This window comes from Callorhinus ursinus, unplaced genomic scaffold (genome assembly GCF_003265705.2).
Source record: "Callorhinus ursinus isolate GAN/ISIS: 27379988/994484 unplaced genomic scaffold, GSC_fseal_2.0 scaffold10, whole genome shotgun sequence".
NCBI classification, from domain to species: domain Eukaryota; kingdom Metazoa; phylum Chordata; class Mammalia; order Carnivora; family Otariidae; genus Callorhinus; species Callorhinus ursinus.
In genome coordinates this window covers 36,635,782-36,650,050 of record NW_027397072.1, presented here as the reverse complement: position 1 = coordinate 36,650,050, position 14,269 = coordinate 36,635,782, and the positions used below count along the sequence as shown (strand labels likewise).

Below are 14,269 nucleotides of genomic sequence, written 5' to 3'. Positions count from 1 at the left end.
TGGAATCAGAAAAGACCCTGAATCGCCAAGGAAATGTTGAAAAAGAAAAACAAAGCTGGGGGCATCACGTTGCCCGATTTCAAGCTATATTACAAAGCTGTGATCACCAAGACAGCATGGTACTGGCACAAAAACAGACATATAGACCAATGGAACAGAATAGAGAACCCAGATACGGACCCTCAACTCTACAGTCAAATAATCTTCGACAAAGCAGGAAAAAACATGTAATGGGAAAAAGTCTCTTCAATAAATGGTGCTGGGAAAACTGGACAGCCACATACAGAAGTTTCTCTCTTTTTAAAAGATTTTATTGCAAGTAATCTCTACAACCAATGTGGGGCTCAAACCCATAACCCCAAGATCAAGGGTCACATGCTCCACTGACTGAGCCAGCCAGGTGCCCCTAGACTCAGTTAATTTCTATTGTTCTAGAATAATGTCTTTACTCTGTTCCCTCCATCCTACTGTTGAGACCATCTATTGAGATATTTGTTTCAGTTATTGTATTTTCCAGTTCTAATATTTCCATTTGGTTGTTTATATTTTCTATTTCTTTGCTGAGATTATTTGATGAGACTTTGTATTGTTTTATCTATTTAAGCATGTTTGTAATTACTTTGAAACATTTGTATAATGTCGGTTTTAAAATCTTTTTCAGATCATTTAAACATTACTCTCTTATCAGTGATTGCCTTTTTTTCATTCAGTTTGAGATCCTCCTGGTTCTTGGTATTATGAGTGATTTTTTACTGAAACTTGACCATTTGGGGTATTATGTTATGAGACTCTGGATCTTATTTAAACCTCATTTTAGTGAACTTTCTGTGATATTGCCCCCTCAGTGGAAGGGAGGCATGTACTGCAGCCACTGTTAACAGCCAAGTGGGGGAAGTGTCCCTTGTTACTGCTGGGTAGAGGTGGGTAGCTCCCCTCTAGGCCTCCTTTGATAACCACCTTGGCTGGGAGGATAGGAGTCCCTCATTTCTACTCTCTACATGACCTCCACTGATACCACTGGTGTCACTACCACTGGGTGGTGGTGAAAAGTCCTGAATTTCCACTTGGCCTTCTCTGACACCACCATAGCAGGAAGGGGGAGGGGTGATCTGTTACTACACGATGAGGAAGTCCAGGCTCCCTGTGTGTTTCCCAAAGACGCTGCAGTGGGGTAGGGGTGAGATCTCCTTATTGCCAAGTGGAGATGAAACTCCTAGTTCCCTACTAGGTCTCCTCTGACACAATCCCAGTGGTGAGGTCACATTTCCTCTTTATGGTCTAGTGAGCAGGGAAATCTACATTTCCCATAAGGCTTTTCCCAGCATGGATGAAGGTGGTCCCATTGATTTTTCTGTAGGTATGGCTGGATTAGAGCAATTATTGTCTACAAGTTTTCTTTCTTGCCAGGCTGGCCCTTTTCTGGTCCTTTAGCTTTTGGCTAGGGTAAGCTTTTTTTTTGGGGGGGGGTCTGTTCTTGTTAGCCCTTTCCAGGTTTCTAGCTTCTTCAGCTCCAAATATAGGATATATGAGGCATAGAGAAAATCCATGGGACTCCCACTGCATCATTCCTGAGGTCCCTAGCTGGTCTGCTTTCAGTTTTCTCATGCTAGTTTTATAACTAATGTCCAGTGTTTTTAGTTGAAATTATCAGAAAGAATAGGGATGAGTCTGTCTGCTTCGTCTTCCTGGAAGTAGAAGTCTGCATGTCTGCACATGTCACACAGCTGAGACTCTCATCCAAACTGAGAGTCCTTCACTTTTAACAATAGGTTTGTTCACCTCATTTATATAATTGGTCCTAATCCTGACATTCAGGGTTATGTTTTCTGTGAAAGCACTTTCACAAATAACATATCCATCAAGCTATCATCAATAGGCTATTCCTAGTTGTCCTTCCCATCAGGCAAGGCTTTCAAGAACACATCAAGTTGCTTCATCCCCTCCTTTTCTTTTTACACTCCTGGAAGAGACGAAGGTGGAAAGATATTCTTAAAGGCGAACACATTCCATATGGAGAACTTGAGAAGAAGCAGCAATTGGCTGACGGGTGCCTTCATGCTGGCTATTTTCCTGGCATTTTTTTCCAAAACTAAGTTCCTTTTTCCTTCCGCCCTTTCTCCTTCGGGAGTTGATCTAACCAAATTTTTCTTTCCTCCCCATCTCAAAGTTGATATCCACAGTGTGTGTGTGTGTGTGTGTGTGTGTGTGTGAGAGAGAGAGAGAGAGAGAGAGAGAGAGAGAGTAGACTTAAGAACATTGTAAAATTAACCAAAACCAGAGTGGCTAACATTTAGAAAGGGTAAGAGGGAGAGTTGAGAAGGTGCAGGGAGCAGAAATCTTTAAGTCTCCAAACATTTCCGTTTTTAGTCAGGCTGCACACATGGTCGGCCGCAAGCAGGGGAGCTGGCTGAGTGGGAGAGCTGAGCTTTGCCACCTTCAACAGAGCTGTCCGGCGTGACGCCCACATAACTTTAGTGCTAATGTCTCCTTCACTGTAGGCTGGGAAATCTGTCATCCCCCGCAGCCGCTCCGTAATTCTGTTAACGTATGTAGCCAGCATTCCTATCACTGAAAACCCCGATGGAATTTCTCCATATTCTGGGTAAGTCACTCAAGAAAAGTCTCCTGGGCACTTCAGCGTCTTGACCTCTTTATTCAAACAGTAAAATAACAAGTTTGGGCTGGGCCCTGTTCTCTCCTCTCACTTTAGGCCCCTGGGGCCAAATTTTGCTCTCATTTTCCCACAGACAGCTTTTACCAAATCCTTCCATTTCTCTTATTTGTCTCAAGTGATTTCCTCTTCTGCCCTCCACCCTGTCGTCTAGAACAGCCTGGAATGAAATCTGCCCCCCAGAGCTGTGCAGGGAAGAAATGGAGGGGAGAGTGTTTGGGGAGGGACCCACCTCCACGCGTCCTGTGCCAGACTCACAGGGCCAGAAATTCCCAGAGGGTTGTGTTCTCCATTCTCAGGAAAGTCACTGCTTTTCTGAACGCTGGGATGTCTGCTCTCCAGCTGGTTCCTCACTTAGGTATTTATTTAGATGCTTGACAAAGAAGTATCAAGGGGGCAGAGCAGGTGTAATGTTCTCACAAACTGCTGCCATCCATCCGTGTGATCATATGATCCTCTTAGGTGATCAGGCACATGTAATGCTTGCACCTGATGACATTAGCCTAGAAAAGCACCGGTCCATTTAGCCCAATAGGAGAGCTTTGTATGGGTGTGAGTGCTGAGCTTTGCCACATTCCTCAGACTCTCAGATAGCAGAGCAGGTTCTTTTACTGTACGACAGGGAATCCCTCTGCCTTTTTCCTCCTAATTTCCCAACACCCATCTCATGCTCATAGAGCAACTATTAACTGAGGATGGCTTCTGCTGCATTCCCTCTCAGAGACGCCTCACTCTGACATTAGCCTTTGGAAGTGAGGGAAGTCTTCCAAGCCAAAATAAGGAACATTGAATGGTGTAATTCCAAGATAGCTATGGCATAATGAGGAAACACGCACAGCACAGAAAGAATGGAAGCTTCTGGCTACCCCTCCCCTGGAGAAGCAGCTCTCTGGGCCCCCTACTTTGGCAGCCAGCTCTCAAGGCACGCATCAGTGCACCTGAAACACTCTATAAATGGAAAGCTCAGAACACAACTCACATTGACCCCACCAGTAAGCACAGTGGAACCCACACAGTTGGTTAAATTTAATTTCCTACAGAGCCACAGAGACTTAGCTCAAATGCTACCTCCTCTGAAGTCTTCCTGAAGCCCATGTTGAGCTGGGCACCCCAGCTGAGTGCTCCATTAGCAACCTAAATTTCCTCCATCTCAGTGCTTAGACCACCCCGACATGCTTGCTTTTTGGGGTGTAAGAACTACCTGTCACACCCTACTAGTCAAGCAGCTACCTGAGGATGAGGGCCAGATCTTACTGATACGAGCATCCCCAGTGCCTAGTATGGTGACTGGCACAAAACAGGCAGTCATAAATGTTTACGAAGAAGGATTGTGACAGGCATCTGCAGAGAATCACCAAAATAACCCTTCTGTTGACTTACGGTAAAGCCTGAGATGCTCTCATTAGGTATTTGTTCCTTTGAGGTAAAAAATTAGTCCTGTGCACCAAAGATCCCTTTCCACAATTTCATGGGGCGGGATAACTGTCCCTGAGATTGTGGGGGGCGGGATGACTGTCCCTGAGATTGTGGGGGGTGAGTTTGAGAGGAGCACTGCAGTACCTTAGCACAGACTTGGAACTTGTGATGAGAGGGCCAAGACTGAAGGTGGGGAGAGGCATTCCAGGACATCAGTTGTATTAGAGGTATGGGCATGAGAGAAAACCAGTTACTGCCAGAAGACTGGGCCTGAAACTTGATCTCTACGGCACTAGTGGTTCTGTTACCCTTATTAAATATAAAAAAAAATAGAAATATATGTTTTCAAGTGAGCCAGGTACCAGAAAAACATAACCTGGCACATAATAGGCTCTTGTGGAACACCTTATCTTAGAAACATCATCAGCCACATGCTCACGTCTGCCCATGAGGCGCTGTCTCGCAAGGAACAGAGAGGGGGCAGGAAATGAACAGGGGATATGGACTGAATTTCGACACCGGAGACCACTGCCACCCGTCACAGTCTGTGCTCAAGGAATTCCAACAGGGCTTGACTCGATTCACCCTGGACTGGGTTCAAAAATGCAGTCAAGCCCCAGATGAGAGCCCTTTTCCTTCTGTGTGGGAGGCCTGCTCCCATGACCAGGCCCAGATGACTGAGCAGTGGCCGTGGGCATGTGTGGTGCACACACAGGATGTTTGCTCCCGCTCGTTGCTCAGGGGCCCAGGCCACTCTCAAAGGCAAGGTCCTGTGAGAAGGTCCATGGGTATTAAAAAGGCCCCCTGCAGCAAGGAGGACATCAGAGTCCTCCTTGCACTTGATGGGAGGTGCTTATAATTAACTCTTGGCTGCTAGGTCTGCTGCTTAAACTAGCTACCACCTACACATGTTGAGAAAAGGAAGAAAGAGCAGTTAGAATGCAGGAAAAAGGGAAAAACCCCACCTCGCCCACTTGACAGGCTCAAACTGCCGCTGCCAGCCGCCTGTGAGGCAGGGACAGTCCCCTGCAAAGCCCTGCTTAGATACTGGGGTTGCCGTGGCAAGCACCCCATCAGGGCTGGAGGTGCAGAACACTTCCCTACCGTGCAGAAGCGCACCCAGAGCCCCTGCAAGGATGTGTTGGCCATTCCTGAAACTGAATGGCTCAGTGTCTGCCCTTTGGGCCGAGCAACATGGAGGGCAGTGGGTAGAGTAAGGAGGGGACTATAGGAGAAGTGAAGCAGAAAGAATCTTTGTGACAATGACAACTTCAGAACTCTAGATAACCAGCCTGCTGGGTGTTTCTAAACCTTCTGAGGGGAGGTGAGTCAGTGGAGCGGTCATGTGGAAAATCCCCTTTCTCCTCAATGCACGGCCATTCCCATGCTAAGGTAAGCCCTCATCCCCACCAGGCCGGGATCCCAGCAGGCTAGGAGAAAACACCCATTTCTGAGAAGGAGCTGTATTTGTGTAAACTGGGAGGACTGACGGGTTGGGTCATGTCGTTCACTTGACAACTTATGGTTTCAAGAAGGACTCAAGTGTGTCCAATTTGCTAGCACCTCATTAGACAGAGAAAGGGCCCGATCCGGCCAGACCACAGTGCTGTGGGGACATGAGGGAGGGAGGGAGGCTCGGCATCCCTCCGTCCACATCTGCCCAGTCTCCCCTGTGCGCTTTGGGGCAGCATTCATACTTGGAAGCTTCCGGCAGCATTCCCGCCAGCCCAGCACACCTCGGGTCCGTGGAGCCTTCCTGGGGCACCGTTCTCGGCAGGTTTTCTTGACCTCGGCCTCAGCACCTGGCAACTGTGCCCACCAACTCCGATGGGCCCGTGCACGTACCAGCCGGGCAGCCAGCAGCTACGACAACTGCTCTGCTTGTGTCCTCAAACCAAGGGATCGCCCGCCGTGCCACAGGCAGTCTGCCCCCTCGGCCAGCACTCCACCGAGGATGGGCTGGGGCACTCACGGCTGCTGGCGCAGGAGTCCTACCAAAGGTCTGCAATTTGGGGAGCCAAGATTCAAGATGTGCTTTTTATTTTCACGCAGGCAGCTCAGTTCTTGTGACTGTTTTCTGCAGTAGATGTGGTCTGATATTGGACCACACCTACAGAAAGGGCCACCTTGAACTTCACATGGTACCTCCTAGCTAGAGCGCTGAGGCAGAGAGGCTGAGCCAGGCTGCAGTGTGAGGAATGTTTCAGGCACTCGCTCAGCATCACCGGAGTGGGGAAGGCTGATTCTACTGCCTTGCTCCAGTTATAACAGCCAAAGCTCCTTCAATGAGCTCTTGTCTCCTGATCTGGGGGAGGAGCATTTCCCGGGAAATGGCCACTTTCCCCTGAACATCCTTCCTGCTTTTCCAAGGGAAGCAGGGGAGGCACAGCAGGTGATCACCTCAGGAAGTTTTTGTCCCAGTGAGGATCTTCGCTAGGGCTGTTGTCTCCTACCAAAATTGGAAATGACTGCTGCCAGGTGTGTAAGAAACTCCCTGGAGGACAGAATGAGGAAGTGTGATCATTTATGTTCGATTTAGAAAACGAAGGTCCAAGTGCAGATTGGCAGCAAGAGGTCTGTCTTCTTGCCAATTTCCATCACTGAAAGGAGAGCACGATTTTTAAGATGTGACAGTTGTGGGGGGAGTGGGGACAAGGAGCATCTGGACCAACTCTGAGAGCGAAGCCTTATGAGGCAAGCTTAAGCCCTTTGACTGAGGGAGGGATTTTTGGATTTGATCCCAAAACAGGCTAACCAAATGCCCTGGTTTGCCTGGGATAGTCATGGTCTCTGCCAGCCACCCAAGTTGAATTTTCAGTGGTGCCCCCTTTCACTTTAAAAAAAGTCCAGATTTGGCTGGTAAGTTCTATGATCACCCTATGCCAAAGAAGAGAGAGAGAGAGAGAGAGAGAGAGAGAGAGAGAGAGTGAGCGGGCTATGGCTGGAAATGAATCCAGAAGAGTGACAAGTAGGATGGGGGATTCTGAGAAAGTTGATTTTGCTGAGCCTGAAGGAAAGAGGCAGGCAGTTGAGGCCGGTCCATTCTCAAGCGTGTTCAGAGACATAGGCTTGTTGGCCATGTCCAGGCATAGATTTGAAGAGTGTGGATGCTGGAAGGGTCTCTGGCAGGTCATCTAATTCATTTCCTCTTTCACCACAAGAGGACACTGGGCTAAAAGAGATAGAAGTGACCTGCCCAAGATCACACCTGGGCCCCAGTAGCGTGGGGCCCAGCCTCGCGCCCGGAGGGTCAGGCCTAGGTGCTCTGTTCTGGAAGAGAGGGAAAGGGATGGCTCTGAAAGAGGCTGTGGAGGATTAATCCCGTACTGCGTGTAACACGGCTGCCTCAGAGCCGGGGGAATCGCAGGCTGTGCCGCAGATCTGAGGCTGAGGAGGGAGGACGAAGATGCGAGAGGTTCAGACCGGCCGGGCAAGAGTGGGTGTGGGGCTAGAGTTGAGGGGTAACTGGGCTCTCCAGGGCAGTGACTGCAGGGGACCGAAGAGACTAATTGGCCAGCAGAATTAAGAATGAATGAAGAAACAGGTATGTATGGACACGAATGGGGTCACATAAGTACTTTATAGAATTGAAATCTTTTCTTTGGTTCAAATTATAGCAAAATCGTACAAAAAGGCAAACCCTAGTGACCTCTGTCTTATCCCTTGGCCCCTCTTTCCTAGCCCCTCGGCAGGGCTGCAGCGGTGGGAAAAGTCTAAGTCAGTAACAGTCTTGGCCTCTACCTGGTAGGTGAGGAAACTGAGTCATGAAGAAGCCAGCTCCCTTCCGTCTCATGGTGCTCTTAACAAACGGGGTGTGATTAGGGACAAGCCACAAGAGCGATTCTACCAGACAAGCCACAAGAGCGATTTTGTGGTTTCACTGCAGTTTGACCTCCCATGCAGCTCTGGTGTGGTGGAGGGGGTGAGGTGGTAGACTTTTCTGTGAATCTACTCATCTGGATGGAGGTCCCAGGCAGAAGCCCAGCTTGAGGCTCCAGAGACCTGGCTTTCTGGTCCCAGTTCTGCTGTCTGCTAACTAGCGGTGGGAGGGTGGGGAGTCACTTCTCCTCTCTCCCCTCCTCTTCCTGGTTGTCAGATGAAGACTCTCACTTCTGCCACCTCCAAAGTCTCAAACCCTGGCTCTGTTTTTCCAGAGATATCTGACCTTGGCTCAACCAGTATCTGACCTTGGTTTAGCTACATGTTCAACTCTTGCATCTTCTTGTGGTCTATGTAGAGAGCACACTTGCTGATCTGGATGGAATAACTGTCCCTAGGTCTCAGTCATCTCTGACAGGTACAGGCACAACATCACTGCATGCAAATATCATTCACAAAAACCCCAGCATATTTGGTTCGGAGCTATAGGTTTTGCCTCCAACAACTTGTCACCCAACGAAGTTGAATTAAATATTGAAGTTTGTTGCAGATCATCTTCAAAGTGAAGAGCTCAGCCCAGTAAACATATAGTAGACTGTAAGCTGGTTGTAATCAAAATGATCTCCCGTCGCCCTGAGCAAGTTCTCCCACATAACATCTACAAAAATCCTGCACACCATTGTCACACCCACGTACTGCTCTCTGATATGTGACATTAGAAACCTCAATCCCCTGAAAAAAAAATCATAAAATAGTTTCAGTATATATGAACTGAGCACACATTTTGTTCAGTGAAACTTCTTTGATGATGCCTGTTCAAAAGCCTGCAAATATTGAGAAAACACCCACAGACTCGTCCTTGGCCGCCCTGGTACATTTTGCAGAAACCAACAGGGAAGACGGAAAAGACTGGATGTCCCTGGAGATCATGCACATTCCAGGACACCTCAGGCTATCTCAGAGTCACTGAGGCCTCCCACGTCCCCAGCAGTACCAAGCAGCACACAGGAGTGTGTTCGGCACACAGAAGCAACACTAGACGGAATAAGAAGGAAGGGCTGAGAGGCTCTGTGCTCTTGTCACCTTAGTGACCGGGGGTCAAGAGGTGAGTGTCTGGGACCCAAGAGCCGCTTCAAGGCCACGGAAATACAGCCTGTACCTGGGAGGAAAGGTCCTTGGGGAATAGATGTCAGGTCAGGAGACCGAGGACTAACTGTGAAAAACCTCAAAATACCGAGAAAAGCTTGTGTGCATGACTTGATGGCGTTCAAAGTCGTTGTAGCATACCCAGGACTCTGGTGGAGCACGTCTCCCAGACAGATCCATCATTTGGTATCAGCACTTCTTTATTATAAAATTAACATCACTGAAAGCTTCGAAAAAAATAAGACAGACCAAAAATATCACACCTTAGGCAAATGAGTTGGAAATCCCTTATAGTGACGCCCTATTTTTTCCACCCATCTCTAAAGTTGGAGGACACCTGGTATGGTGTTTAGGTAAGAGATGCAGCTCCTGGACCACACGGTTTCCTGACGGTACAGAATTGAAATGACGTCATGGAAATGCATATGTCTCAAGGTCACTCTAAGTATGGTTTCTAGGTGAAAACATGAGTCTTAGTCATTGGTGGAAAGGTGGTTGTGTGCCTTTGTGACCTGCTGGTCTCCATCGCTCTCTGCCTTCAAAGGCAAAGTTTTCATTAAATTCATTCAGGCTCCCAGCCAAGTTTTCCCACACTTTGGGCTCACCTGGAGGTACAATCTAAATGTAGGTTATACCACACTTGTGCTCCTTTGTCATTCACAAGGAAATAAAACAACTGCTACCCAGAAAGAGCGAAGTTTGTCTTCTGCTCAAGGGCAAGGAATCTATGACATAAGATGCCTACTCCAGCGGTTAATCTGAACAGTCTCATTTGTGTAGCGTTCCCCACGGTGACGAAAGCGAGGATGTGGCAGACACAGAACGTATGGAATCCTTTGTCTTAATTAAAAAGTACAGTGAGAGTCATGGAATTTGGCCAAGCCTCATAAATCTGCTCAAAGAATCAAGATTCTGTCAGATAAGCTTAAATAGAACCAACGGGGCCCTCTGGAGAATTAAATAGATTCCCTGCTAGTAGCTGACACCCACTCTCCTGTCACTTTGCTGCACCCCACGGACGGCGGCTGTGCTCATTAACCAGCAACCCTCCTACCCGCCGATGACAAGTATATCCCCGTGGAGCACAGAACTCAGGGATGATAAATTTACTCCTGCTTGTAAAAATGAAACTCTCCTCAGGGCAATAAAAGTGCTGCGAGCCTTTAAGGAAATCAGTACTTTGTCTGATAACCTACCTTCATGAACAAAGACTGGTCCTCTTGGCCAGGACAGCTCCTCACTGCCAGGCAGAACTGCTCTAATGTAACTGGAAGGGAAGAAACAGCAAAGGTGAATGAGCTCCCTTCCGCCCCCGAGCTCCTCTGGGATGGAGAGGAACACGGTAGTTATAACAGAAACAGGGGGCATGCTACTCCCCGTCTTTCTCTGGTGATGGGATAGATAGAGCTCCCCCTGCCCCCGGAGTGGGTGACTTCTGCCCCACCGTGAGCTGGGATGACAACCTCAGAGCACAGGGTCATGCCCATTAATAGAACTCCATTTTAAACCTCTGGGAGGTCCTGCGTTCTGCCACCAATGACCAGCTGGTCCCCCAAAGACCACCCCCAAAAACCAATCCCTGTTTCATGTGATCTCCATTTAGAGAACCACCTGCCTTTGTAAATTTGGCTGTGGTAGATTTTCTGTCTCAGTCTTCTGTCGTGATGCCCACGGATTTAAGGCCTCTCTTGGTGTGAACATGATAATGGCCCCCAGTGTTGACGCAAGCAAATCCCCCAAACTCCCCTACGTATTTCAAGTCATGTTTCCCCAACCATCCTTCTCCAACAGAATGGCAGAGACAAACTCAGGAAAGCTTACAAAAACAAAAAACAAAAACCTTTTAACGATCCATTTAAGTAGGCCATGAAAGCTCTAGGAATATTAAGTTAGACAATTTACAGAAACCACATTCCCTTTCTCTGTCTTGGTGGCCTGGCTCCCATCAAAAGCCCACTTGTGTGGGCACCCTCTTTTTATTTTGGTCAAACAAAATACCAAACCACACACTGCCTTCCCTGCACACTGTTTTGACTCTATTATTTCACTTTTAAAAATGCTCCCATGAGTCCCTACCACCCTCAGATTTAAATCTACTCGTTCTGACAGGCATTAAGGGTTTAATTTAGTCAACCGTCTAGATGACCCTATTATTTCTAGACTCAAAGCAGTGTTCACTCTCTACCTGCCATAACCTTTCACCACCATCTGCTGGGCACAGTCCCACCACTTGCCTTGAAGCAGAGCAAAGCCCACCCCTCCACCGGAAACTTGCAGGCCTGCCATCCAACCATTCAAAGTCACTGACCACCTCTGGGGTCCAGCCCAACCTCCACAGAGTCCACAAAAGTGGGCAGAGCTACACCCAGCCTCATGACTGAGGGAAGGCCTCATTCCATTGTTCTGACCCCAAGGATGTCTGGATGTCATGTTTACAAAGACAGATATTTTGAAGAGAATTATATCACCAAGAACACATGTTCATCAAGCATTGTCTGGGTAAGTTTTGTGTGTTGTGTTCAATGTTACCTAATTACCTAACCTAATGTTACCTAAACACAAATCTTTAGACAGTTTCTATCTATGACTAAATTACTCTATGCAGTTTTAACGGTTATCAATTGCATCTTGTGCTGATGATTTTTTCCACATCTAAATGTTTGCTCTGATCCAGTCAAAATGTGCTCAGAACCAAGACAGGGATCAGTGTTGCCTGCTTTACATATATATGCCCACCCAGTCATCAATGGGCTAAAACGAATAGTAATTTACATAGAATCATAAATTATTTTAAACAATCAAAAAATTTTAAAAGAGTGAAGAGTTGAAATACAATACTTTCCCCATAAAAGGAGCTCAACAGAAACTCAGCTCGAGATAAGAACCCGGGCTAGGCTGAGTTCATACGAATGTTTTTGCTCTCACCGATTCAAAACACACCCCCTCCATGGAAGACTCTGGAAGCAACAACCTCCCTCCCTGAACATTGTCATCGTAAAACACATGTGACAAAATATTGAACTCTATTGTCTGAGGATGAATCAAGAATAATCTACAAATTCAGGTGCTAGGTTTTCTTTAGACAACCTTTTTTGAAGGTGGCTATTTCATTGGTAAAGGTTTATGCTGTGACTTGGAATCTTCCTGAGTACAGGCCATTGGAATCTAAACACTTGCTACTTGCTGCCTTGGGGGGCTCCTGGATTCTCGCCCTCACCTCTCCTCCTCTGTGGTGACCCCAGAGCCATACCTCCAACTGTCTATGGCTGGACTCCACTGTGACACTCACTTGTTCACAAGACGTGGCAACCAGCCAGGACAGCTGTTTCTTTGAACCAGTGGACTTCCATGCCCCGCCAACCCTTCCCTGAATTTTCCCATTTCTGTGGTACTGTCATCCAGCAGCCAGTAGGCCCAGATCTCTGATTCTTCCTTCCCGTCACTGAGCCTCCTGACGCTTCTTGCACAACGTCTCCCTGATGCACCCCTTTCCCACGGCCCAGCTGCCACTTTGACACTGCATAATGCTTCTGCCTCGTTCCCCAACCTGGATGCCCCGCCCTCCCTCTCCTGGCCCTGTGCCCACTGCTGCCCCCACAGGAACACTCGCACTGCCAGGGCTCTGCCTGCACCTCCTCCCCTCTGCGTCTCAGGCCCTCTTCCCTGGTGCAACCCCCTCCCCTTACCAGCTCCTCACTATCACTAATCCACAGCTGGGTTCCTGGCCACACGATCCGCTCTGTCTTCTTCCTATCTGCTCAAACCCTACCCTTCTGGGCCCAGCCAGTCAAGGCAGAGTCAGACAGACCTCACTCACGGTCTTTACCACCACTCCCAGCCACGTGTCCTTGGATGAACCACATGCTCTCCCTGAGCCTCAGTTTCCTAAAGTCACCTCTGGAGGTGTTGTGAAGGCGAATGGAGAGGCCGGAGGCCAAGGCACAGTGTCCGGCACGGCACTGGCCCCCCGACTCTGCACCCTGGAGAAGCCTTCTCTTTCCCCATCACACGGACTTCTTCCCGGCTTCATACCTTGATGGGACACATTACACACTGGCTTCTTCTCTTTAAATTGTTTTTTGGCTGATAGGTGCACACGCTGCCTTGTCTGAGGAATGAGCCTCCAGAGACAGCCTTGTGACTTTTCCCGAACTCTGGTCTATCCCTGTCTTGTCCAACATGCCCAAAGTCACCACCCAGTTTTGTGGAACTGGACTGAAGGGCCCTGTGTTCCCACAGGGCCCCACAGACGGAGCTTCCCCCTAACTGGCTGGCTCGAGTTCATGAGGCCAGCACCTGTTGCCCCGTCTACACAAGCAACAAAAGCCAACCTTGACAACAGGGCACCAACAGAAGCAGAGCACACGGACTGCCCAGTTGTTTTCCCCTCGCCTTAGATGTCAGTGTGACATAGCTCTCGTGCCAACAGCGAGCTTACCACTCACCTCATCCCACTCTGATTTCTACCAAATCCCCAAAGAGAGAGGGTAGAGACACGACCAGCTCCTCTCCGCCAGGTCTGTGTGGCCACTGCACCTGGGCTACCTAACTCACTGACAAGGCCTGCTGAGAAGCATCTCAACAAGGTTCACATTTCATTCTCCTCCCGCTCCCCTCCCTGACTTTTAAGTAAGAAAAAAAAAAAAAACCCTCTAAAAATGAAAGCATCTGTGGTATCTACCTTCCTCTACCCCTGCTGCTGATTCAACGGGGGCTGACTGCCTGATGAGAATAAGGCCGGCTGCCAAACTCAAGGCTCATGGCCGCGGTGCGAGTCTCCTTCAAAGACTCTGGGTGAAATGTTTTGGATTCCACGTCGATTGTTTTAACTGCTCTTCAGTGTCCCCAGTGCAGTTCCAGCAGGGGGATGCAAAGGCTCCCACAGTCAAGTCAAGTCACACTGTCCCATAGGACAGTCAAGTTCCCTTGGTTCAACCCTTCCACTCAGTGTGACCGAGAGATCGGCCTGACAATAGCGGGAGAACAACAGATTTTGAGATAACAAGTCACTTTGAGGTGGGGGCGGGGAGAGCCGAGAAAAAGTGACCCAATTGAAGTAAGAAAATGAAGTAAGTTAGAAATTGAAGTAAGGAAATGAAGTAAGAAAATGGTAGTTTGGGAGACAAAACTTACAGGCTAGCATGAAATACTTCTGTC

General features: G+C 48.3%; 1 protein-coding gene across 8 annotated transcripts in view; it reads right to left on the bottom strand.

The window, feature by feature from the left end:
• ACOXL (acyl-CoA oxidase like) overlaps positions 1-14,269 on the bottom strand; it is a 356,238-nt gene that overhangs the window by 46,683 nt on the left and 295,286 nt on the right. For all 8 annotated transcript variants that reach the window (XM_025868175.2, XM_025868174.2, XM_025868176.2 and 5 more), the window contains one exon: positions 10,309-10,379. In XM_025868175.2, the coding sequence (XP_025723960.1) occupies positions 10,309-10,379 (71 nt within the window). The remainder of the gene's footprint in view (positions 1-10,308; positions 10,380-14,269) is intronic.